The 26,275-nt window shown below is 36.3% G+C and overlaps 1 protein-coding gene across 7 annotated transcripts in view; it reads left to right on the top strand.

The window, feature by feature from the left end:
• Positions 1 to 26,275, top strand: part of RABGAP1L (RAB GTPase activating protein 1 like) — a 669,536-nt gene that overhangs the window by 126,724 nt on the left and 516,537 nt on the right. For all 7 annotated transcript variants that reach the window (XM_043484703.1, XM_043484704.1, XM_043484705.1 and 4 more), the window contains 3 exons: positions 3,705 to 3,807; positions 7,105 to 7,271; positions 24,193 to 24,334. In XM_043484703.1, the coding sequence (XP_043340638.1) occupies positions 3,705 to 3,807; positions 7,105 to 7,271; positions 24,193 to 24,334 (412 nt within the window). The remainder of the gene's footprint in view (positions 1 to 3,704; positions 3,808 to 7,104; positions 7,272 to 24,192; positions 24,335 to 26,275) is intronic.

The raw sequence follows: 26,275 nt of genomic DNA, 5'->3' as shown, positions 1-26,275 counted from the left end.
TATCCAAATATGTGAACTCTTTGAAAACAGATTTCCCCTTGCACTTTATTCTGACAAACTTTGAAAAAGGGTACAACTGAACGTCAGAATTTTTTTTTTTTGGAGCGTCAGAATTTATGAGGCTTTTCTATTTGAGTTGAATCATTTTTGAGCAGTGCCTACTTTGTTCCCTGAATGCTAAATGAGCAGGATTAGCTGAGACTTCTCTATACATTTATAAATTTTGTTTAATATAAAATATACATGAAAAAGAAAGCTCTATTTATAAACAAAATATAGTTTTAGTCAGCTGAATTACTTATATATATTATACATAGTAGATAAAACCACATATAAATAAAATTAATTAAGCTCTTTTGGCGGGGGGGGGGAGGGTGCAGATAATGGACTCTGAATTTTTTCCCAGTAGTGAGAAAAGTTTTGAAGATACTTGTAGTGTAGGAATAAGGAAATGAGAATTTTTGATTTACAACCATTGATACCTAGGAAATGCTGAACAGGAAAGTACCAAAAAGAGGTGAAAACTCAGTAGAGTCAGATTTCGTGGAACTGGAACACAACTTAGAATCCTAGAGGTGCCTCAGAAAGTTTGTGAAAGAAAGTGAAAGAAAGTGAAGTCGCTCAGTCGAGTCTGACTCTTTGTGACCCCATGGACTGTATAGCCTACCACGCTCCTCCGTCCATGGGATTTTTCCAGGCAAGAGTACTGGAGTGGGTTGCCATTTCCTTCTCTAGGGCATCGTCCTGACCCAGGGATTGAACCCTGTTCTCCTGCATTGTAGGCAGATGCTTTTACCCTCTGAGCCACCAGGGAAGTCCAGAAAGTTTGTGGATCTTCATAATTAACTATTTATTGAGACACTAGGCCAGTAGTTGGACTCACAGAAATAAAATTTACATTGTAATCTAATACACTTAAAAATGGTAAAAAAAAAGCGCTGAAGTAAAATTTTTATGAAATAATTCTTAAATTATGAAATTTAAGAAATAGTGAAATTTATGAAATAATTCATGTTTGATGAAATCTGTTATTTTTTTTCTTCTACTTGATTAAAAAGTCTGATCATAATCCACTAAATTGATTTTATGATCCACAGATGGGTCACAAACTGCTGTTTGGAAATCATTAGCCTGTTAACTCCGTTAAGTCAGGACCATTCTCGTTTTCTTTGCTGGACACTCACAGGCATAGAGTGTGACGCATAGTAGTCTCATATTTGCTTAAGGAATGAATGGATTAGCGAGAACTTATGTTTCTTTCTTCTTTGTGTGTTATCTCCTCCTCCTGATAACATCTGTGTGCTTTACCCTGCTGTCCCTACTTGACCTCACAGCTTCAGGTACCTCATAACTTGACAGTAGTTCATTCATGGCTTTGTATGTGATTCTTCAGCTTATGTTCCATTGCAAAGTGCCATATTCTGTTTCTATTTCCTGGTTTATTTTCTTAAGAGGAGGGCATCTGGTGGTTCCAGCCTGGCCTCTTTGGGGCAGAGGTGTTTGTTGTCCAGATGTCCTTTCCCTGATGTCCCTGATCTTGTCAGCCCTCTTGGGGGAGGGAAGGTCTGCAGAGGAGCTGGGAAAGAACTCTAGAGCAAAGATTGTGAAAGTCTCTTCATAAGGGGATGGGAGCAAGCCAGGCTATGTAATAGAAATACCTAGTACAATAACAGAAATGACTCGAGGAGAAACTTTTATTGAAGGCTTTTAATGTATGAGACAGTATTTTTGTGGTTGTGAAGACTAAAAAGAAATAAAAATATGTTTGATTTGGTTAGGCTGTTTTGCTTACAGGGAACAAAGGTTCACTTAGAGCAGCTGAAGAACAAAAGAGGTTATTGACCTTGATGAAATTGTACCTGAACCTGAAGAGTGGTCTCTGTCTGATCTCTTCCTGTCTGCCTCCCCTCTCCACATGGGCTTGCTCTTTCAGTGAGCCTCTTTCCTAGGAGCTGCCCCCCGTTATCACAGCTCTGGTGCTCTGCTCCCTTTTCTCTTTCTGCACCTTCTTCTCTCTCTCCCTCCTTTGCTCCCTTCATTGCCCGCCTCTTTCCTTTTTTCCCTCTCCTGCCCTTTTCCCTCCTTGCCCTTCCTCTCCCTCCCTGTCTCTTCTCTGCCCTTCTCTCTAGGTTCCCCACTCTCTGCCCCTTCAGTTCACCTCCTTTGTATGTGCCTTTGTTTTTTGACTACGTGGTTCATTATTTTTAAGGATTTTTTTGTGTGTTTGTTTTCCCCATTTCTTTCTTAACACTTAGCAGTTTCCTAATACTCTGCTGTTCCTTATATATTTTCCCCTACCTTAAATTCAGTTATTACTTCATTTGCCTGTGGTCTGTTATTTTCATATCAAAACCTTTCAGCTCCACTGCTGACTGCCCACTTTCCTGGGTATTTGTTAATTGAAAGAGAGAATTTGATTGGTCTAGCTCATTTTTTGAACTCAAGCATAGCATACGCTTTTGTCCAGAAATAAACTAGATATTTTGGGGTCAGGTGCTCATTCTTGCTCTGAATGGGGGGTCTAATTAGAGAGTAGAGAGAGAAGATAGGCACATGGAAGGGAGGGAGGGACACAGGGAAAGAGAATGAATATGAATATATAAGTGTGTTGGAGGTACTGAGTGGATTTCCTTTACATGGTCTTGAGTGTTTTTCCACTCTGCTTTACAGTCTGGTCAGTGAACTATCGCCAGTACAGTAGAAAAATGTACATAGTAATTACCAAATGACTGAAATAGTTTCATAAGGATTCAGAGAAGCATCTGTGTGTGGGAAATACTGGAAAAAAAAAGTTTTTTGTCTTTTAGCCTGACATTTTTAGCACTCTCCATTCATAATATGAGGAAATTGGTATAGAAAATTGAAAATATTGTAGATAATAATACTCTTTTGCAAATGCTTATATTTGTATACTGTGTGCTTTTCTCCCATGGGACAACCTCTAAGCTCCCCCACACCACATACACACATACATATACATAACTGAATGTGGCCTTGCTTTAACTATAGAAGTTTCTGCTTTAATGAGAGTCAAGAGCTGGCTTGGTAAAAGTCTTAAGGAGTGGAGGAAGTGAAGAGCAAGAAGAGAAGAAAAGGAGAGAATGGAAGAAGGAGAATAAATATAAGGGTAGAGGAAGATAGTTAACAACCTTGGGTATAGATTACAAACCAGGCTTAGTCTCCTAATATTGATTTATGATTGTAAGAAAGTGTCCGTATATCTGGCATATAGACAATAAGAAAGTATTAACTTTAAAGGTGTTAATTGTGACAAAGGAAATTAGTTATTTTAAGAATATATTAAAAATTAGAACATTAGAAGAAAAATTTTAATGTTTTCCTGTGATTAGCTTAATTCTCACTTCATATATCGTTGTGTGTCTGGGTATGTGAGATTTTGACAACCAGCCTAAGATAAAGTTAAATATAACTTCATACCAATACTGTTTTTGTGAGTCAGCATCAAAGGGCATACCTTTTATCCTAGAGTTTGTGTCTCTAAATAGCAATGCTGGAGAAAGCTGCAGGAGAATTTAATATTTAAAGAAATGCTTCTGTAGAGTGAAAAAAATTTACCAAGAAAATAAATGCCCTGAGTGTAAATTCAAATTTAATTAATTGGATTGCTTAAAGTAAGATATAAGTTAAAATGATGATTTTTGGGGTGTAAATATTCTCAGTGATTTCTGTTTGAAATGTCATAGGAATCCATGGGAAAGAGCTGTGATGGAAGAGCTTATGTTATCACTGGCATATGGAACCCCAATGCACCAATATTTCTGGCACTTAATGAAGAAACCCCAAAAGGTGACTTTTCCTAAAAGATTATTCAATATTTATTATAAAATTTGCATTGTAGACAATATTGTTTTGCCATGTTTAAAAAATATTCTGGTACTTATTTTAAATGGAGTTATTCTTCTTTTCATACTTTATGTGTCAATGGGGATAACCTCCTATAACTATTCAGAATAAAGACCTCCAAGAATATGTGGATTAATTTTATTACATTCTTCAGGAAAGTATTTGGGCTTACTGTTTCATGTGTCATAATAGGGTTGTTTTATTTGTAGGGGAAAAGACAGAATATGAAAGAAATGAAAGAAAATTCTGGAATTTTTGCTTATATTTGATATCTATTTTAACTTTTTTTGTTTATATTACAGATTACTTATATATATATATATTTTTATTTACTAATTGTTTATTCCAGCCTTTTGACCTTTGGGAATTTAGTAATGTATATTTAAGATTTCATTTGTGGCAAGTATTTTTTTTAAGTTTTTAATTTTTTCATTTTGTTTACTATGTCTAGTGTTGAACAGAATTTATAGATGATAAATAGGCTCATTTTTCATTTTTCCCATTGTTTTTACTCCTACTTTATCTAGATATCTGTTCATTGCCCATGTGACTTTTTGTTGTTTTCTTGTCTACTGTCTGCCTTTAAACTAAAATTTAGTTTCACCTCATGGAGTTATAGTGAAAATTGTTCAGTTGTGTCGGACTCTTTGAGACCCCATGAACTACACTGTCCATGGAATTCTCCAGGCCAGAATACTGGAGTGGGTAGCCATTCCTTTCTCCAGGGGATCTTCCCAACCCAGGGATTGAACCTAGGTCTCCTGCATTGCAGGAAGATTCTTTACCAGCTGAGCCAGCAGGGAAGCCCAAGAATACTGGAGTGGGTAGCTTAACCTTCTCCAGAGGATCTTCCTGACCCAGGAGTCGAACCAGGGTCTCCTGCATTGCAGGTGGATTCTTTACCAACTGAGCTACCAGGGAAGCCCCTCATGAGTTATAATCTTCTACTAAATGCTTTACTGTGATTCAACACAATAATTTATCTTGAGAAAATATGGATCAGTTTGCTTGATTCTTAGTTTTATATTATTTACTTTATATCCACAATAGACTTTTGGTTAAAGACAGGAGCATTAGTGAATATGGATATGGAAAGATATTAATGAAGAACAGTAAATGATAATTATTCTCAGGAGTATTTACCACTTCCATAAATTGCATGCATTTGATCACACATCAAGCTGTTTCAAAATGAGGGCTAAAAAGAGAAAGATAATGATGATTATATAAAATTTAGGTTTTCATATATAGGAATAAATAATCTTTACACCCACAGTTTGTTATTTCTGGATACAGACTTGTCAATACCAGTCTATAAACATCTTCCTTTTAATCATTCAGAAAATCAACATGAAAATGAAAAAAAATAAGTCAGCTGATAATTTTGAAGAATAAAATACAGACATTTCAAACAATAACTTATAAAAGCAGTTTTTATCTGTTTTTAATGTAACACATAGTTCAGTTTCATTTTGTAGTTTAACACCTATTTGGTTGTCAATTAAAAATAATATATTTAAAAATTTATTTGTTCAGTTAAACTATATAATTCTATATCAAAATGATATCCTGATACAATGTTGAGAGAATCCCAGTTTTTCTTGACTTGGCAGATTGAATGCTTGCGTTTAGTACAAATGTAATACATCTTTTATTGAGTTTAATTATATTAATAGAAGTATAGTTGATGATTTTAAATGTTGTATAATGGTTAAAAAGAAACTATTGAAGGTTTCTTCTAATGGTAAGCTTGGTTATATGAACTTTCCTTTTAACTGAGAACTGAAAATTGCAGACAAAATAAATTTTTAAATTTTAAAAGTAATTTAAAAATAATACAGTTATATGGAATAATGAAACCACAGATTCAAAAAGCCCAATGAATTTCAAAAGGGTAAATCAAGTCCATATCAACCTATCATCAGTTCAGTTCAGTGGCTCAGTTGTATCCGACTCTTTGCGACCCCATGGACTGCAGCATGTCAGGCTTCCCTGTCCATCACCAACTCCCAGTTGTCCATCAACCTATCATAGTGAAACTAAAGATAACCAATAGACACTGGCCTAGAAGATTCTAGATTAAAATTTAAAGGAGGCTGTAGCAAGTAAGCATTTTAAGTGGTAGCTGAAATGCTCACTTCTAACAGTATACTGTTGCTGTCTGAAAAAAAAAGCACTTGCCAGGGCTCTGATATATATTATGTATATATTTATAGTATGTGCTCAGGCACAAAGTTGTGTCCAACTGTTTGCGACCCTGTGAACTGTAGCCTGCCAGGCTCCTCTGTCCATCTGCCTGCAATGCCAGACACCTGAGTTCGATCCCTGGGTTGGGAAGATCCCCTGGAGAAGTGGAAGGCTACCCACTCCAGTATGCTGGCCTGGGGAATTCCATGGACCGTATAGTCCATGGTTTCGCCAAGAGTTGGACACGACTGAGAGACTTTCACCATATATAGAGTATATATTTGAAAATTACATATATTTGTAGTGTATATGTACTATAAATAGTATATGTATATTTGTAATATATTTATATTTATAGTATGTATAAATATACTGTGTATATACATGGAGTATATACAGAGAGAATATTTTATACATTATATATGCCAAGAGTATGAAAATTACACAGAGCTATTTCATTAGAGCTTTGGTCAGTGATTTTCCTGAGGATTAATATTTATTATGGAAATTGTGGGTACTAAGAAATCCCCAGAGACTTCCCTTAAAGCATACAACATTGAGAGAATCATTTTAATAAAAATTTTCCAAGCAAATTGAACAAAGTGAAGGTTGAGTGTCTCTTCTGATTTGACATTCCTTCCCATGCAACTCATCAAACAAACCTAATAATTTCTAGTATCTTTTTTTTATAGAATGAAAGGACAAGTTTTTGTGATTTTCTATTTCTAGTGGTTTTTTGTTTGTTTTGTGGGGGGCAACCTGAAAGATAGTTTTAGTGTAAAAGACATTTGAAATTTTAATTTTTTTATTGAGGGCCTGATTTTGGGAAGGAAAAATTAAAATTGTCAGAAGAGATTTAGTCTTTTCATAAGATGAGACTAGGAGAATTGAGAAATGTACCTGGGAAACTTGATTACTTTGTCAACCTCTGTGTCAGTAAAACACTTAAACATAGAGGGTAACATGAGTATAAAGAACCTAAGTTCTTTAACTTTGTTTTCTCAACCAAATAGTAATAAAGTTAGCATAAAACACAGAACATTTCTACTGCAGATAAACGAGTATACATGACCGTGGCAGTGGATATGGTAGTCACAGAAGTGGTGGAGCCAGTCCGCTTTCTCCTGGAGACAGTAGTACGTGTGTACCCTGCAAATGAGCGATTTTGGTATTTCAGCAGAAAAACTTTCACGGAGACTTTCTTCATGAGGTTGAAACAGGTAGGATCTTTTTGTTCTTTTCATATATTGTTTCCCACTATTTTTTTCTTTAATGCCAGTGTAATTCCTTAAATAGCAATAAAAAGCAATAAAATTCTTCAGATAATCAAATGATATTTAGAGTTAACAATGGAGTATTTGTAAAATGCATATGTAAGATTCAGTTCAGTCGCTCTGTCATGTGCAACTCTTTGTGACCCTGTGGACTGCAGTACGCCAGGCCTTCCTGTCCACCACCAACTCCCAGAGCTTTTTCAGATTCATGTCCATCCAGTCGGTGCTGCCATCCAACCACCTCATCCTCTGCTGTCCCCTCCTCCTGCTGCCTTCAATCTTTCCCAGCATCAGGGTCTTTTCCAGTGAGTCAGTTCTTTGCATCAGATGGCCAAAGTATTGGAGCTTCAGCTTCAGCATCAGTCCTTCCAGTGAATAAGTAAGATTAATGTCAGTTGAAAAAAACAGCTAGTAAAATTAAATAGAAATTTGTTTTAGAAACCTGTAATGATACCTGTAAAGTATCAACATACTTAATAGAAATAGTAAATCTGCATCAAAAACTTTTCTGTTATGTATGATTATATGAAACCAAAAAGAAAGGGCATAGAAATATATCTTTAGAAAGTAATAGTGAAAAAGTTTCTAAGTAATAACTGATTGTTATAGTTCTTTTTACCTATATAATATTATACGAATGTGTTGTTTGACTTATCAGTAAGGTTATACCATTATTTTAATATTAGATGAACAAAATTAGGGTTTCTCTGAAATTCTTAAGTTCTTAACAGTGTTAGTATGTAAAACACCCTTTTCGTAAATGAAGGAAGAAGGTTACTGTGGAAAATAATTTGAATTCTAACAGTACCCATTGTATGAAATCATAATGAAATATTCTGTTTGAGTGATAAGAATTCCTCATATCCTGTTTAGTGCTCCCTCTCTCCCAAATTTAAAAATGCTTGTTGCTTCATATACTGTAATATGTAAAAAGTAATGTAAAAGCGAGCATCAGTGCAGTGAACAAATACAGAAACCACTTAACCATTTTCATATTACAAAAACTTATCATTGCTCAGTTTGGCTTCATATGCTATACATATACATCTAATTATGTAAATATATAAATTCCAGTACTCTTGTTTATCTAGCAAGACTACTGGAATTTATATTTACATAAATGTAAAGAATATATGAGTGGATTTTATGATTGTTATTTTTATATTTTTTAAAATTGCTGATATTGAGTTACTGAGTGGTAAGTACCATAAGATTTCTTAGTAATAAGAAAAATACTATTTGAGGAAAAAGAAAACTATTTGACATCATTTCATGTGAACTAAAAAGATTAAATTAGACTCACTAGTCTAGTGAGTAGTCTACTACTCACTAGTAGCTGAGTAGTACTCAGCTCCATTAAATGTGAAACTGATTTAAATTAATGTAAAATAAGAAGATGGTTTCTAACTGTGTACTCAGTCGCTCAGTTGTGTCTTATTTTTTGCGACCACATGGACTGTAACCTGCCAGGCTTCTCTGTCTGTGGCATTTCCCAGACAAGAATACTGGAATGGGTTGCCATTTCCTACTCCAGGGGATCTTCCCAACCCAGGGATCGAATCCATGTCTCTTACATTGGGAGGCAGATTCTCTACCACTGCACTACTTGGGAAGCCCTTCTAACTTTGAAAAGTGAAAGAAAGTGAAAGCGTTAGTTGCTCAGCCGTTGTCTCTTTGCGACTCCATGGAGTGTAGACCCCCAGGCTTCTCTGTCCATGGAATTCTCCAGGAAAGAATACTGGAGTGGGTTGCCATGCCCTTCTCCAGGGGATCTTCCTGACCCAGGGATCAAACCCAGGTCTCCTGAGTTGCAGGCAGATTCTGACTTTAGTGGTATAATTTAATTTCTTTAGTAGATGATATGTTACTTTGTTTATTATTATTTTTATTTCCTCTTGAGTCATTTTTTGGTGATCCTCTTCTTTCAAGGAATCTTCAGTTTAATCAAGGATATTTAATTTATTGCTTAAAATAGCCCCTTTTTATTTTTAATGTTTTTAGAATCTCTATGATCTGCTTTTACTTCTGATACTGGTAATTTATATATTCTCCCTTGTGTTTTTTTAATCAGCCTCGCTTGAAGTATATTGGTTTTATTGATTTTCATTCTTTCCCATAGAACCAAGTTTGGAGCACATTCATTTCTCTATTGTTTTTTTTTTTGTTTTATCTTCTGTTGGTTCCTTTTGTTTTCTTTTTTATTTCCTTTTTTTGTTCTTTGGATTTAACTTGTTTGTCTAGTTACTACATGTGAAGATTTTTAAAAACATTTTTTTACTAATATCTTTTTTCCCTAAAATCTTTTAATTTTTAAGATTATAATTTCCCTCTAACTTCTGCTTTAGCTGTACCCATAAAAACTTGATCTTTTGTGTGCTCATAAATTTGAAATGTATATTCTGATTTCCCATGTTATTTCTTTTGTGACATGTGAGTTCTTCAGAAATATGTTGTTTAATTTCCAGATATATACAAAATTTTTAGATAACTTTCTTAATCTGATTTTTAATTTCATTTTGAACAGAGAACATACTCTGAAATTTGAATCTTTTTAAGTTGTTGAGAGTTACTTACCCAAGACATGGCCTATTTTGATGAATGTTCCAAGAGTACTTGTAAGGAATATATATTCTGCATTTGTTGGGTGGAATATTCTATAAATGTCAACTGTGTTAAGTTCTATGATGAGATTTTTCTGTGTTTTCTACTCAGTATTCTGTATATTCAAGGAGATCTCTCCGTTCTTGTTGGAAAGAACAATAGCAACTTTTCTGACTATTACTATGAGCAATAGTAATGATAACAACCATCATTTAAAGAGAGTCCTACATGGTGCACCTCCTCAGTACAACTCTGTTGAGGTGTAGTTTAGTGTTAGTCGCTCAGTTGTGTCCAACTCTTTGTGACCCCATGGACTGTAGCCCGCCACCATTGAGGTGTAAGTAGCTTTATTAACCCCATTTTTTAGATAAACTCTTAGGCACAGGAGGGTTGTTATTAGGTGATAGATCAGGAATTAAGCCTAAGCAGTTTGCCCTAAAACTTGTCCTTGTGAAATGTTTATGAGAAATGGAAAATATGCTAGCTGTAACACTAAAACTAGTATTTTTTTCCTGAAAAATTTTCCATATGAGCACTGATCATTTTTGTTGTATTTCACTTAACTTGTCTTTCTTTGTATCATCTTTGTTGACATCACTGATTACATTAGGTATATAGTATATGAAGACTTTATGAGAAAATGTAAGGATTTGTAACATTGGAAACCTTGGAAGTGCAGTGACTGATTCCTTTTCTAAGAAAACGGGCTGTTCGCTGCTGAAACTTCGTTTTGTATGATGCTGATCTGAGAAGAGCACTCTGCTTACATGGAGTCACTTGAAAATGGCCTGCCAAAAAGATCCCTTGCTCTAAAAGCCTTTTTATTGTTAATGAACATCCCATATTTTACTATTGGAATCTTATTCCACTGTCTTAAAGCTTTGCTGCATATTACCAGGAAATAGACCTTAATAACTTTTACCAGTCTTATTGACCTCATTGTTAATGAGTTTAAGAAGATGCTCTCCTTCAGCTAGGTTTTAGTAGGGGTCAAGATCCAGAAACCATGAGGGCATTCATGCTTGATATGAAGTGTTACTAAACTGAGAGAGTCAAAGGCCTGTATCATAATAAGTAAAATTAGTTTGCTGAGATACCACTATTCATTTTAGAAATGATTTTCAGTGCTTTGTTTATTAAATATTTATTGAGTACCTGTAGCATGATAGTGTTGGGGATATGTGAATGAATAATATATGTTATCTTGTCTTTAAAGAGTGAAGAATATAATGGTAAAAAGATTATCCTACTGGTGATTCATGCAACAGTAGAAGTGTATGCAGAGTGCAGAAGTGACACTCACTAATCATACTTGTCACCTTGGATTGAAGTCAGGTTCCTAGGATTGAAACCCAGCTTCCCCCCATGTCCTAGATATTTAGCCTTAGGCAAGATACTCCTCATCTCCGAAGTGGGGATTTTTATTATACCACCTCAGATTTGTTTAAAAACTCTGTTTCCTTTACTACTGTTCCCACCACTTCATTTCTGACTCTAGACAGGTGGGTGTTTTTGCTATACCAATTAATTCTCCAACTGACCCTTCAGTTCAGTGATAACACTACCTGGAGTTAGCGTGGACCTCACAGTTTAAGGGCTCAGTCCCACAGGACTCTCCCCCTCCTCCTTACTTCAGGTACCAACTGCAGGTTCAGGTTGTCACCTGTGTTTCTGACCAACCAGCTGTAATATGGAGGTTCCCACAGCCCCCTCTTCAGGTTTGGTGATTTGCTAAAACTCACAGAACTCAGGAAAACAGTTTGCTTAATAGGTTACCAGTGTATTAGAAAAGGATACACCTCTGGAACAGTCAGCTAGTAGAGATGCATAGTGCAAGGTATTGGGGATATACAGTCTTGCCACCCTCTCAGTACCTCCACTTGTTTACCAGCCCAGAAGTTCTCTGAACAGCTAAGTTAGGGGTTTTTTGGATGCTTCATTCTGTAGGCATAATTGAGAAAATCATTGACTGTTAACGATTAACTCAAGCACCAGTCCGTTTCCCCTCCCTGCAGGCTGGTGGAGTGGGGCTGTAAGTTCTAGCCCTCAAATCAATGTGATAGATTCTCCTGGCATCCACCTGCCCCGTTCTCAGCTTAGGGGCTTTCTAAAAGTCACCTCATGAATATCAATTCAGCTGTAGTTGAAAGAAGCTCATTAGAAATAACAAAAAAAATGCTCATTTTACCTTTATTGCTCTGGAACTATTTCATGGTTCAAGATATATATATTTTTTCTTTTGGTGGCACCTTGCAGCATGTGGGATCTTAGTTTCCTGACCAGGGATCAAGCCCATGCCCCCTGCAGTGGAAGCGTGGGGTCTTAACCACTGGACCATCAGGGGATTCCCTGGAACTATTTCAGAAAATGGATAAAAACCAAATATTATAACAAAAGATGTTTCTTTCACCTTTATTGCTGTGGAGCCAGGATGAAGACCAATGTATTTCTTATTATATACAATATCATGGCTCTCATGATGATTAAATATGAATTCATGTCAGGCCCATTAGGACAGTGCTTATCACCTGGTATGTGCTCAGTAAGTGTTAGCTATTATTGTTATTAATATTAATTAATACTTGTCTTCTATCTAGTCTGTATTCTTTTTGGACAGAGTCTTTTGTATCTTAAGCCTAAAATAAATGAATGAATAAATTAACCAATAAGTGAATAACTAACTCTTGTAGAAGGGTCAGGATTTTGAATTGTGATAAGACAGAGAAGGGCATTTTAGAGACAATAGTTGAGTCAGTTCATACAGCTCTGATGCAACATGATATGTTGAAGATCTTCAGGAGATTAGATACTGCTGTATTGCTGAAGTATCAGTGGGCATGGTGGGTAATTATTCTGCATAGGTAGGTCATTGTCATGCTTAGTACTTTGTCCTCAGGTTGGGAGAATTTTAAGCTGTGAATGACAATATGTTTTTAATTGGGAAAGTTCAGTCTGACAGTGGTGTAAAGGATATTGACACTGGAGGCAGTGAATATGAAGTTGGAAGGCTGTTGTGGCCAAGATGAGAAATGATGAATGCCTGAAGCAAGGCGATGGCAGTGGGGATAATTGTTCAGTCACTAAGTCATGTCTGCCTTTTTGCGACCCCATGGACTGCAGCATGCCAGGCCTCCCTGTCCCGCCCTATCTCCTGGAGCTTGCCCCGATTCATGTCCATTGAGTCAGTGATGCCATTCAACCTATCCTCTGTTGCCTCCTCCTCCTGCCCCCAGTCTTTCCCAGCATCAGGGTCTTTTCCAATAAGTTGGCTCTTTGCGTCTGGAGACTAAAGTACTGGAGCTTCAGCTTTAGCGTCAGTCCTTCCAGTGAATATTCAGGGTTGATTTCCTCTAGGATTGAATAGTTTGAGCTTCTTGTTGTCCAAGGAACTCTTTAAGAGTCTTCTCCAGCACCACAGTTCAAAAGCATTAGTTCTTCAGTGCTCAACCTTCTTTATGGTCTGTCTCTCACATCCATACATGACTACTGGAAAAACCGTAGCTTTGACTATACAGACCTTTGTCAGCAAAGTGATGTCTCTGTTTTTTAATACTCTGTCTAGGTTTGTTGTCACTTTTCTTCCAAGGAGCAAGCATCTTTTTCATGGCTACAGTCACTGTCCACAGTGATTTTGGAGCCTAGGAAAATAAAATCTGCTGTTGTTTCCATTTTTCCCCCATCTCTTTGCCATGAAATGATGGGACTGGATACCATCATCTTAGTTTTTTGAATTCTGAGTTTTAAGCCAGCTTTTTAACTTTTGTCTTTCACCTTCATCAAGAGGCTCTTTAGTTCTATTTTGCTTTCTGCCATTCAGGTGGTATCATCTGCACACCACCCGAGGTATTGATATTTCTTCTGTCAATCTTGATTCCAGCTTGTGATTCATCTGGCCTGGTATTTTGCAATGGGGTAGTAGAAAAGATGAATTTGAGAGACTTTAGGGAAGTGAGAATCAAAATCTGGTGTTTGATTTGATGCGAGGTTGAGGGAAAGCAAAACCTAGGATTACTTCTACGTGACTGGGTGGTTGTTGATCGTTTTGATTGAAACAGACTCTCAAGGAGAAGTGTTTCCAGGCTCATGAGGCAAGCTAGCGGAGGTTTAGACATGCTGAATTTCACATTTCAAAGGGACGTTTATGTTTAGTAGGCAGTCAGATATTTGTATCCTACGCTTGGGAAATAAAGATTTTAAAAGTGGTTATTGCTTGAGAATTGTGAATAGGAGCAGGTGAAATTACCCTGAGACCAAGTGTTGAAAGAGGAGACATTTCAAAGATTGGTACAGGAAGAGGATTGAGTGAAGTGGATGTAGAAGGATAAGCACAGATCTTGGGATAAAATCACAAGAGTGTGAGGCCAGAAAAGCAGGGGGGAAGATTGTTTCCAGCAGGAGAGAAGGCCTGCAGCATTAGGTACTGCAGGGAGGTTAGCTTGGGATATGATTGGTAGATAAGAGATAAAAATCTTAGACTGTAAAACCTGAACAACTTGAGAGGAGTATTGGGGAAGAAGTCAGACTGCAGTTAATTGAGGATTGAATGGGAGACAAGATAATTCACCCCCATAACTGGGGACAGAGAGAGGCTGGGTACAGTTCGAAGTATTATGATACATTTTACTTTACTTTAAATACAAAGTTAAAATTTTTAGAAAATTCAGTCTTTTTTTCTGTTTTTTTTTTCTGTATTTGGACGTCTATCCCTCTGCTAGTGATTTTGCTGAGTGAATACCTCATCAAAATATGGATGCAAGTGCCTAAAACCTTTTGTTGCCAACGTTTAGAGGAATGACATAGCAGATACTGTAAAAGTGAACTGATTTCTTTCTGCTGAAATGCTGTAGTTAAGAAACTATGTAGAAACTGCAAGTTAGTAGATAAAAAAACATTCTGGAGGTCTAGTACAAAACTTAGTGATTGTAGTCAACAATCTAGTGGGCCCTTTTTCCATGGGTTCCTCAAGGGTGGATTCAACCAGTGTTTAGTTGGTCTTTGGATTAGTCCATGGTTCAGTTCCTGGTTGGTTGAATCTGTGGATGCAGAACTTTGCACTATACCATTTTATATGAGGTACGTGAGCATCTGTAGATTTCAGTGTCCACAGTGAGGTCCTGAATCTAGTCTTTCCATAGGTACTAAGGGTTGACTGTACTGTACTATATATTTTAAAAGTTGTTAAGGGATTAGATCATAATTATTCTCACCACAGGAAAGAAATGATGATGATGTGTGCTGTTGGCTAATGCTACAGTGGTAATCGTATTGCAGTATATAAATGTATCAAGTCAATACATTACACAATGTTATATGTCAATTATATCTCATTAAAATAGAAATTATGCATCACTTGGTATTTTCTTTTTTTTTTTAATTATTAATTTATGGGAGGACTTCCAAAACAGCTGGAAGCAAAATGAGAATTTTGGAAGGTTCTAATGCTTAAAGTATTATCTGCTTATTACTGTGTTATTTCAGAGTGATTTTTTAATGACAGTTTTTTTTTTTTGTTTGTTTGCTTTTGTTTTCGTGTTTTTTCAGCCACACCATGCAGCTTGTGGGAATTTAGTTCCCCACTGGACCGCCAGGGAATTCCCTTAAATGACAGTTTTAAAATACCCGAAAATAGAATTCATAATGAATTGAAGATACTCATGTTTTTAAACTATGGTGACATCACCTACTGCTACATTAATAAATTGTTTAAGAAGTAATTTGATGAATATTATTTCTTTTTTTTTCTTATTACTAAAAATAAATGCTGTGCATTCCCTCATCTGTAGGTGTTTATTGGCAGGATTCTTTGATAGGAAGGTATCAGAATATAACCTTTGTAGTACTGTTTTTGTTTAGTTTTATGCTTGCTAAAATCATTGAATAATTTTATATTTTACTGGTCCTATTTTGCGTAAAGAACTATAAGACATTCAGCTGTTACCATTTACTTTCAGGTTTGGTTTGTATTGTGCTATAGAGTGTATCTTACTATGAGACTACATCAAAGGAAATAAAATTGAATAAAGCAGGTTTTCATTCTGGGTACTGAAATGAGAATAGATTGTTTATTATAGGCCTTCATCGAAAACTTGAATTATTAGTTGAGTTAAAAGGATTTATTCTGAAAATTTGTTGTTGTTGTTGTTCAGTCACTAAGTCGTGTCTGACTCTTTGTGACCCCATGTCACAAACTTCCCTGTCCTTCACTATTTCCTGGAGCTTGCTCAAACTCCTGTCCATTCATTTGGTGATGCCATCCAACCATCTCATCCCCTTGTCTCCTTCTCCTCCTGCCTTCAATCTTTCCCATTATCAAGGTATTAAAAATTAGTGTTTTTAAGATCTGAAAAATTAGTATCTTCAGGTATGAAAACTTAGTATTTTAAGTTTTGAAATTGTAAGCCAGAGAGGAGAGACTCCTTAAATATACATATACTCTTTTGCAATGCATTTAAAAAGTAAAAAGCCAGTTGTGAAGCAAAGCAAGATGGTAAGCACCGTGACTTGGGTTCTTTTCATTAAGTACTAGCACCTCTCCCTTGTCTGTCATTTGTGTGGAGTTTAAGAAATCACACATTACCAAGGCCATGTTATCAAGTGGCCTATTAGTGAGGAATAAATGACCCTCTTATCTAAAGATTTATATTCTTTTAGTGTGTTGAAAATTTAATAAATAAAAACAAAAGGCTTCTCACTTGGAGAATAATGTGATAAGGTATTTAAATAAGGAAATTTTGCTTATTTCATAGTCAAATATACTTTCTTAAGGTATAGATAATATTCTTGCACTTAAGACTATGGTATTACTCTTAAAATACTACTTGTTTGAAATGTTGGAATGAAATTATTTTCTATGGACTGAGATAATTGATTTTGTTGCCAATAATGGTGTGCAACATTCTTAGCAGTGTTGTCCTTCATAAAAATATTTTCTAGTCTGCGCTGGTGTCAAAATTTAGTAAAAATTGATGAGTAAAGTTATATAAGGCATAAAAGTGTAGAGGCTTGGAAAAAGCAGCACTTCAGTGAATTCAGTAATCTTTTATTTCATAAGTTAGGCATATTTATAAATAAGATAGTTTCAAGAAAAATTGCTGATTAGGTGAAGTTGTTGTAAAATAGAGTTCACTTCTCAAGGGGTCAGCTGAGTCAGCAGCACTGAAAACATGTAGGGGGTGGTTCTTAAAATCCTTGCTTCATTTGTAGATTTATGATAAACTATAAAGAGCAATCAGAGGCAATTATGGAGGAAAAATAGTGTTATGAAGAAAGAAATACTTATGTTCATTTTAAAGGTAATCTAAGAAATGTTATTTACATTAGGTTGATTCAGGAGATGCAGAACATTTTGAGGCCAGTACAACATATTTTAATGTAGCTTGACCTTTCTTGAAATACAAAACATATGTTGTAGAATTAATAAGGTTTAAATAATTTAAATTGAGATTTCTGTAAGTACATCTGATTATTATGATGAACAAATTTTCTGGAAAAAAAGGATTGCTGATTAGTATGGAGATTTTTAAACTCTTGTAATAATAACAAATTAAGTTTTGTTTAGTTTTTGGAGCATCTGGCCTTAAATGACATAGTGAAATTTACATTTGGTTGAGAAGGGGTCACTTAATCCTGGTATAGAGATGTAGTGTATATCATATATTTTGGATTTAGTACATGAAATAAATGTTTTGTATTTTTATATGAAATAAGTGTGACAGATGAAGCTTTTTCTCAGTAAATAGTTAAAAAAAAATAAACCTATTGGGAGTCCTTTTATGTCTGGCAGCCTTGGTTTTCTTATTATAAAATAATAATGTGGGTTACTAGTATTACTGAATTTTTTTCTAAAATTCTGTGACATTTGGATTAGTGAATATAAATGATTTTTAGTACAAATAATTCCATGACTGTTGTAGTCAAGTTAATTCAAAGTTAATTTATAATATCTATTCTGGTGGCACAGTGAGAATAAGATATTTCAAATAACAACCTTATCCCCAAAGGAACTTTGTGTCACCTCCTATTAATAAGGAAATGTATAAAAATTGCCATTTTACTAGGAGGGTTGTGATTAATACTAGATAAAAATATTGTACAGAATTCTGTGGGGTTTAGAAAAGGAAGGGGCCATAGCAGTAGAAAGAAAGAAAGTGGTGGTTAAAAGAAGCCCCTTGGAGGAGCTGTGTGAGTCACGTTCTGTGATCACAGCAGAGAAGTAATATCATAAGGGTGGACAAAAATTTCTCTTCTTCCCTTTTACATTCTTTGGCTGGCCTAATACATAAATAAATACAAGACAGATTAATAGGAGGAAAATTTAATTATGTGCCTGTGGGAGCCCCAGAAAGATATGAAGACTCAAAAGGCAGCTGGTAATTGAAGCTTATATTCCATCCTGAGCCAGGGAAAGGGGAGGGATCTGGGGATGCAAAGAGGAGGAAGGTCATTCATAGGAAGTGGGAGGAGATATTTGGGGAATTAAAAAAAGGAGGTAGTCCTGTTATGCAGATACATTTCTTAGGTAAAAGGATATCTCTCTTAATAGCTCTCTCCCTTTCTTAAGTAAATTTAGGCAATTGAGGGAGAGGTAGAAGAGCTTTCAAGAATCTGCTGAGTTTTGATTGTGTTTAGCTCAAAATAGTAATCCTTATGCTTAGTATTCATTGTTGGGAAATGAAAGATTGCTTTAATAAGGAGACTGGCACCTGCGGAGAAGACGGACTCATATCCAAGAAGCATCTCCTATGATTCTGCTTTGTTGTTGTTCAGTCCCTCAGTCATGTCTGACTCTCTGAGACCCCATGGACTGAAGTACTCCAGGCTTCCCTGTCCTTTGCCATCTCCTGGAGCTTGCTCAAACTCATGTCCATTGAGTCAGTGATGCCATCCAGCCATCTCATACTCTGTTGCCCCCTTCTCCTCCTGCCTTCAGTCTTTCCCAGCATCAGGGTCTTTTCCAATGAGTCAGCTCTTTGAATCAGATGGCCAAAGTATTGGAGCTTCAGCTTCAACATCCGTCTTTTCTTTTTTCTTTTTTTTTTAACATCCATCTTTTCAATGAATATTCTGGTCTGATTTCCTTTAGGATTGACTGGTTTGATCTCCTTGCAGTCTCAGGGACTCTCAAGAGTCTTCTCCAACACCACAGTTCAAAAGCACCAATTCTTCGGTGCTCAGCTTTCTTTATAGTCCAACTCTCACATCCATAATTGACTACTGGAAAAAACATATTTTTGACTAGATGGTAATTCTTAATAAGAATTAAAGTGATGTGAGATAGATTAAAGGAAGAAAATAAAAAGTTTAATAGCATGTGTACATCAGGGCTTCCCAGGTGGTATTAGTGGTAAAGAACTTGGCTTCCAATGCAGGAGACATAAAAGATGTGGGTTCGATCCCTGCACTGTAAAGATCCTTTGGAGGAGGGCATTGCAGCCTACCTCAGTATTCTCGCTTGGAGAATCCCATGGACAGAGGAGCCTGGTGGGCCACCGTCTATAGGGTTACAGAGAGTCGGACATGACTAAGCAACTTAGCACGGCACACACGTTGGAGAGTCCCAGGAAAACTGAGTAAATCACCAAAATGGCCGAATCCCTCACCTTGAATACCATCTTCAGTTGAAGATAAAAGAGTATGTTGGGGGGAATGTTTCTAGGGGAAAATGGTAGTTCATATGGAGCTGGGAAAGCAAATGTTTGGTAAACAGATGTTTGATGGGCTACACAGTGACAGTCGGACAGAGGGAACTCTGATCTCTAGGCCCCACTGAGTCTCCCCATCACACCTAGCCCATATCCTTTGCAGGTTGTTGTAACTCTGTTCCAGGAACAGGCCTGCTATCTAAATTTAGGCAGTGAGGAGGAAGGTCAAAGCTTCTTCTTCAGTCTTTTGGGCCTTGATTGGTTCCAACTCTAAATAGTCTAAATGCCAAAGAGACATTTTGGGGTGGTAAATCTTGCTGGCCTACAGGGGGAAGTTATAGAGAAATGAGAAACAGAGTCATAATGTCCAAGAGGTAAGACTGGAGATCACTGTTAAGGAGAGCGGAAAAGCTTCTCTCTTGATAAGCTGTTCTCCAGAGGCTACTATCCTGTTGTGTTTTTAGTTGACATCATTTAGAGGGAGGAGGTTTGCCTGAAAAAAAGGGTAGATTTAGGGCGTGACAAGAGTTCATCATAGTCTTACCTGCTCTCAGAAGCTCCTGTGGCTTGACCCTTACTAGAAGGAAGGGAGCCATTTCTTCTTTATTCTCTAAGAGAGCATGATCCAGACTGGAGGTGGAAGTAGCTGCCCTTTCTTAAATCTTTTCCTAGCTCAGGCCTCCTTTAGGCTTGTTATGGGCTCTGGGCTAAATACAGGTTTAATGTTAAAATAACTATTTTTTGCCCTCCTCCCAAATCTCTTCTTTGCTTTCAGGTGCCTTAACATTCTTTTCACGTGGAGGCAAAGCCTTTTATCAGTTATTAGATCTAAAAGGCATAAGAGGAAGTTTCCCTTTTGAGGATGCATGTTGATTTAAACCTATTTAAATTAAAGTATGATCAATTAGGGGAGAGATCAGTTGGGAATTTGTGATTAGCTGATGCTACTACATATATATTAGATAAAAAGCAAAGAACTACTGTATAGCACAGGCTTCCCTTGTGGCTCAGCTGGTAAAGAATCCACCTACAATGCAAGAGACCTGGCTTTGATCCCTGGGTTGGGAAGATCCCATGGAGAAGGGAAAGGCTACCCACTCCAGTATTCTGGCCTGGAGAATTCCATGGACTGTATATTCCATGAGGTCACAAAGAGTCGGACACAACTGAGTGACTTTCACTTCAGTTCACTGTATAGCATGGGGAACTATATTCGATATTTTGTAATAGCCTATAATGGAAAAGAATCTGACAAAGAATATATATATATATATATATATATATATATATATATATATATACACGTATATATGCATAAAACTGAATCACTTTGCTGTATATGTGAAACATATAAATCAACTATACTTCTACTGAAAGAATACAATCTGTTAGTAAATTACTAAGACTATGTCATGTGAAGGATGTTATTGTGGTAGCTATTTTGCAGTATATACAGTGTATCAAATTATTGTGGTGTACAGCTTAAATTTGGTGCATTTTTCTAAGTTGTACAGTTAATATGCATAGGACGGTTTGCAGTATTTATTTATTATCCATTTGATTTCATAGAGTATATAGTGATACCCATGCTTTTGTTCCTGGTATTGATAATTTGTATCTTCTTTTTTGTTTTGTGAATTTAGCTAGAGGTTTATCAATTTATTGATCTTTGTAAAGAAACTACCTTTTGGTTTCATTGATTTTAAACTTTTTGTGTCCCCAGTTTTATTGATTTGTACTGTTATCTTTTTTATTATTATTTTACTTCTGTTTGCTTTATTTTGTACTTCTTTTCCTCATTTCTTAAGGTGCATGTTTAGATTATTGATTTTTGAATGGCTCATCTGAAATACATATATTTATATTTCTAAATCCTAGATGTATCCCACTAATTTTCACTTGGTGTATTTTCATTTTTGTTCAGTTAAAAATATTTTCTACTTTGAGTTTTCCTCTTTGATCCATGGAGTGTTTAGAAGTGTGTTATTTTATTTCCAAGTATTGGGGATTTTTCAGACACATTTCTGTTGTTGATTTTCAGTTTAATTATATTATGGTCACTAAACATAATTTAGTTAAGTCTAAAAAAATTTCTTCAAGTGTGTTTTATAACCCAGGACATGGTCTGTTTTGGTGAATGTTCCATGTGCATTTGAAAAGAATGTGTATTCTTCTGTTATTGAATGGAGTGATATATAATATCACATATGATTGTTGATGATGTACAGTTCTTCTATAACATTGTAAATTTTCGTATACTTCTTTTCATTTCTGTGAGAGGAGTGTTGATGTCTCCAATTGTAAATGTGGATTTGTCCATCTCCTTTTATTTCTGTGAATTTTTTGCTTCATTTGAGAGCCTGTTGTTAGCTACATATGTTTATAAGATTCTTATATATTCTTGGTGACTAGATATTTTTAACATAGTGTAGTGTCCTTTATACCTAGTGATTTCTCCACAGTCAAGAGTAGCCCTCGCCCTGGGATTGCTCCACAATCCCTAAGCTCCAGCTCCCAGCTGTTGCCGCCCCTTCTAGGGGACCTGCATCCCTTTCCAGGGTACGTATGGCTGCAGCAAGGACTGTCTGATTCTCATTCTATTTAGGCTGCCACAGATCAGATGTTTCATTCTCAGCCTTAAATGTTTCTCCTCTGACTCAGACAATTGCCCTGATGTGGGAATCAGACCCCTGCTTCGCTTCTTACACCCACCAAGGGCAGGTCAAGTCCTTGTAGTACTCCTGTTTTTTCCCCCTAGTTCCTCCAGCCTACCGAGTTTTGCGTGATTCTGTATATTCTTTTCTGCTGCTCAGCTACTCCCGTCCTCGCTCAGCTGGTGTTCTGCATGGACTTCTGTGTCTGAAGGTGTATTCCTGATGTATCCATGGAGAGAGATATACTCCATGTCCACCTACTCCTCTGCCAGCTTGTTTTCTAGTATTTCATTTTTATTGTATTTCTTTATACAATTACTTTAGTTGTTGCTTTAGGGATTGAGATCTTTGTTTCCTGAATATAGTAGAACTATAAAAAAAAAAATGTTTGGTTTAAACCTAACCACATAATTTTTCATGGCTGTCTTCTTTTTTTCCCCCCTCTATGTTTAATGCAGTGGACAATTTTACCTTTTATTATTTGCTAAATGGCTTGAAAATGTGCCTGAAATTTGATTTATTGTTCAGAAGAAATTCTTGAAAAGAATGAATAATTAGTTATGTTTTTGTAATTTAAATTAATTAAAGTAAAGGTAGATATTTGAGATAATTATACCTCTATATATGCCTATACTATTGTTATTTTGTGTTCTTTAGAGTGTGGTAAAATGGTGTAAAGACTGAGATAATAATAGTAATAAAAATTTGTTTCAGTCACTCTAATTTTATGTTCTAAGTATTATTATATTTAATCTCCTTAATAATTGAGATGGTTTATTTCAGTTTTATTGATAGAGGTGCTGTGCCTCAGCACAGTATTTTGTCCAAGACCGCACTCTTACTTGTAGTGAAATTTGAATTCAGACTCAGGTCTGTTTGGCTTTAAAATTCATGTTTTACCATTAGTCTAATCATTGATTCTACAGATATTTGTTGAATACTTACTATGTGTCAGGTACCATATTGTTTCTGATTGAAAGTCAACATGATCTCTGCCCATATGATACTCCCTCTGTTGTTATGATAAGAACTGAAAACTTGGGAATTTAGTTTAGATTCTTTGTAGAAGTAACATTGAGGGCAGGAGGAGAAGGGGGTGACAGAGGATGAGATGGTTGGATGGCATCACTAACTCAGTGGACATGAATTTGAGCAAACTTTGGGAGATAGTGAAGGACAGGGAAGCCTGGCATGCAGCAGTGCATGGGGTCACAAATAGTTGGATACGACAAAGCAAGTGAACATCAACAGAAGTAACATTAAGAAATAAGGATCCAATATTGATGGTAGTTAGCAAAGAGTAGGAAGAAAAGCTGTTTGTCAGAGAGAAAAAGATATCCCAAGGCCTTGGGCAGGGAAAAAAAGAAAAAGTTCTCAGAATTGAAACAAGGCCAGAGTGGTCGAAGTATAGTATTGTAACAGTGTTTGAATATGAGATGAGGCTCACGAGAGAGGCAGGGTTCAACTAATCTAAGACTTTGTAGGCCATGCTAAGTTGGTTAATTAATGATTGCCTTGGAAATTTTACTCCTTAAAAAAAGACCATTTAGAATGTAAGCCATTTGTAAGGTGAAAACTACCTACTTCCATGAATTAGTTGATGGATATAGCTGGTTTCTCTTTATCTCAGAGCAAGGTAGTCAGTCCTAAGAATCCAGCATCACTTGCTTATCTTTCTACCCTGGAATCTGTGGCTTCTTAGGTTTTTCTGATAAAAGAAATTTGAGATTTTTCAGATGGTTAATATGTTTTATTGTTTTGGTTAAAATAATACTAAAAGAACCATGCATTTAGGATGTTATGTGAGCATTGCACTTGAAAGATTTTTCTCAACTTCAGACGTGCTGTAGATCAAGCATGACCTGCTGCTCTTCTTCATTTTAGTTCTTTTTAATGACCCTTGAAATACACCATCTTTCAGTGTTTACTTCAAATTTCTAATGTTTAAGCACATTTTTATATCTTTCTCAGTCTGAGGGAAAAGGCCATACCAATGCTGGGGATGCAATATATGAGGTGGTGAGTCTACAGCGAGAGTCTGAGAAGGAGGAACCAGTCACTCCTACTAGTGGAGGCGGCCCGTTGTCACCCCAGGAGGATGAAGCAGAAGAGGGTAAGAAATGAAACTTACTCAGTTTCTTGTCTTTACATAGCTGCTTTACTTGTATCCTTACAGATGTGTGTATGTGTGTGTGTGCGCACACGTGTGTGCATGTGTGCATGCGTGCCTCTCTAAGCAGTAGGGGGAGGAGTGGTGTTTCTTTGTAGTCTCTGCTACTTTTAGACTAGATTCTACTAGATGCAGAGGAGAATTTGGTCCATTTGGTTCCTTGGTTGCGTACTCCTAAGTGCAACTTACACAATTATTTAAATTTGACAGCTTAACTTTGCTGTCTTGCACGTTTGAAGTGTTTAATGAGAAGTTTCAAATTCTAAGCATTTTTAGAATTTCAGTGGTTAATGTTATGTCCTACTCATTTGACATGATTCAGTTTTGATTTGTTTATTGTTGTTGCCTTATCACTTACCATTCACTTTTTTGAAACACTAGCGATTATCTGCTTTGTTTACTACATGAATGCTGCTGAGAGTTGCTAACCAGCCTCATGAGAGTCACACGTCATTTGGCTTTGTGCTCAGTACTTTTTATAGAAACTAGAGTTAAATGATGGATCTTTACTTTTAACCTTTATATTACCTGCTTATAGGATAGGGTTTATTAAAAGAAAGTTTCTTTATATCATCTTTGCCATCTGTTTTATCCTTGTCAAGACTTCAAATCTCTTGCCCTTTCTAACATTGGGTTATTTGTCTTCTTGTTGATTTTTAAGATTTCTTTAAATACACTGTTGATTTTTAAGATTTCTTTAAATACACTGGTAAAGGTCCTTTACCTGGAAATGGAAACCTACTCCAGTATTCTTATTGGAAAATCCCTGTGGACAGAAGAGCCTGGCAGGCTGTATAGTCCAGGGTCGCCAAGAGTTGGACGCGACTGAAGTGACTTAACACACACAAAGGTCCTTTATTGGATGTGTTTTACAGATGTTTTCTCCCACTCTGCAGTTTGCCTTTTCATTTTCTGAACAATGTCTTTTGAGAAACGAAAGATTAATTTTTGTGAAGTCTGATTTGTCAATTTCTTTCTTCTTCTTTTTTTTGCTGTGTCTTGTGGGATCTTAGTTCTCTGACTGAGGATTGAACCTGGACTGCAGGCAGTGAAAGTGCAGAGTCCTAACCACTGAATTCCCTGTCAGGGAATTCCCTGTCAGGTTTTTTTTTTTTTCATTAATGATGTGTCTGTGAATGATTTAAATTTTTACGTGTAGTTGGAAGTAGAGTTCTTACCCTCCCACCCCACTCAGAAAACATTTATTATCTCATGGTTTCTGTGGGTCATGATTTAGGCTTGTCTGGTCAGTTGTGGCTTCGTGTTTGTTATGGAGAGTCAGATATCATCTGGGGGATTTAGTTATTTGAAGATGACATTGATGGGGCTGAAAGCTTGGAGAAGCTTCCAAGGGGGCTGATTCATAATCGTTGTCAAAATGATGCTGGCCGTTGGCCGCGATACTTCACTTTCTCTCCACAAAGGCTTCCCGCTCGTGCTGCTTGGGTGTCCATGTGGTACAATGGTGAGCTCTCCCCAGACAGCAGTCCAGGGAACTAAGGTGGAAGTTGCAATGCCTATTATATCTTAGCCTTGGAGTCACAGAATATCACTTCCATGGTATTCATCTGCTTTGTGGTATACAATGTAGTTGCTATTTCATAGACTTACCATGCATTTTGTCTGACATTACTCCATGCCATCCAAGTCTTGGACAGGTATTTTTTGATCCAGTGAAAATTTAGGGCCCATGAGGTTTGAAAGTTGTGTAGATGTGCAGTATAAGGGAAGAACCATTTACTTATGGAAAATAACATAATTAGAAAACTGATACATTTAGAAGTAAATGGCAAACTAAATGATCCCAATTTTGGCTTGTTATTAATCAGCAAAATGTTTGGAGACATTCACTGCTAGGATCTGAAAGTCCTGTACGAAGTATTG

This window comes from Cervus canadensis, chromosome 13 (genome assembly GCF_019320065.1).
Source record: "Cervus canadensis isolate Bull #8, Minnesota chromosome 13, ASM1932006v1, whole genome shotgun sequence".
NCBI lineage: Eukaryota > Metazoa > Chordata > Mammalia > Artiodactyla > Cervidae > Cervus > Cervus canadensis.
This window is presented reverse-complemented; position numbering and strand designations above follow the sequence as displayed.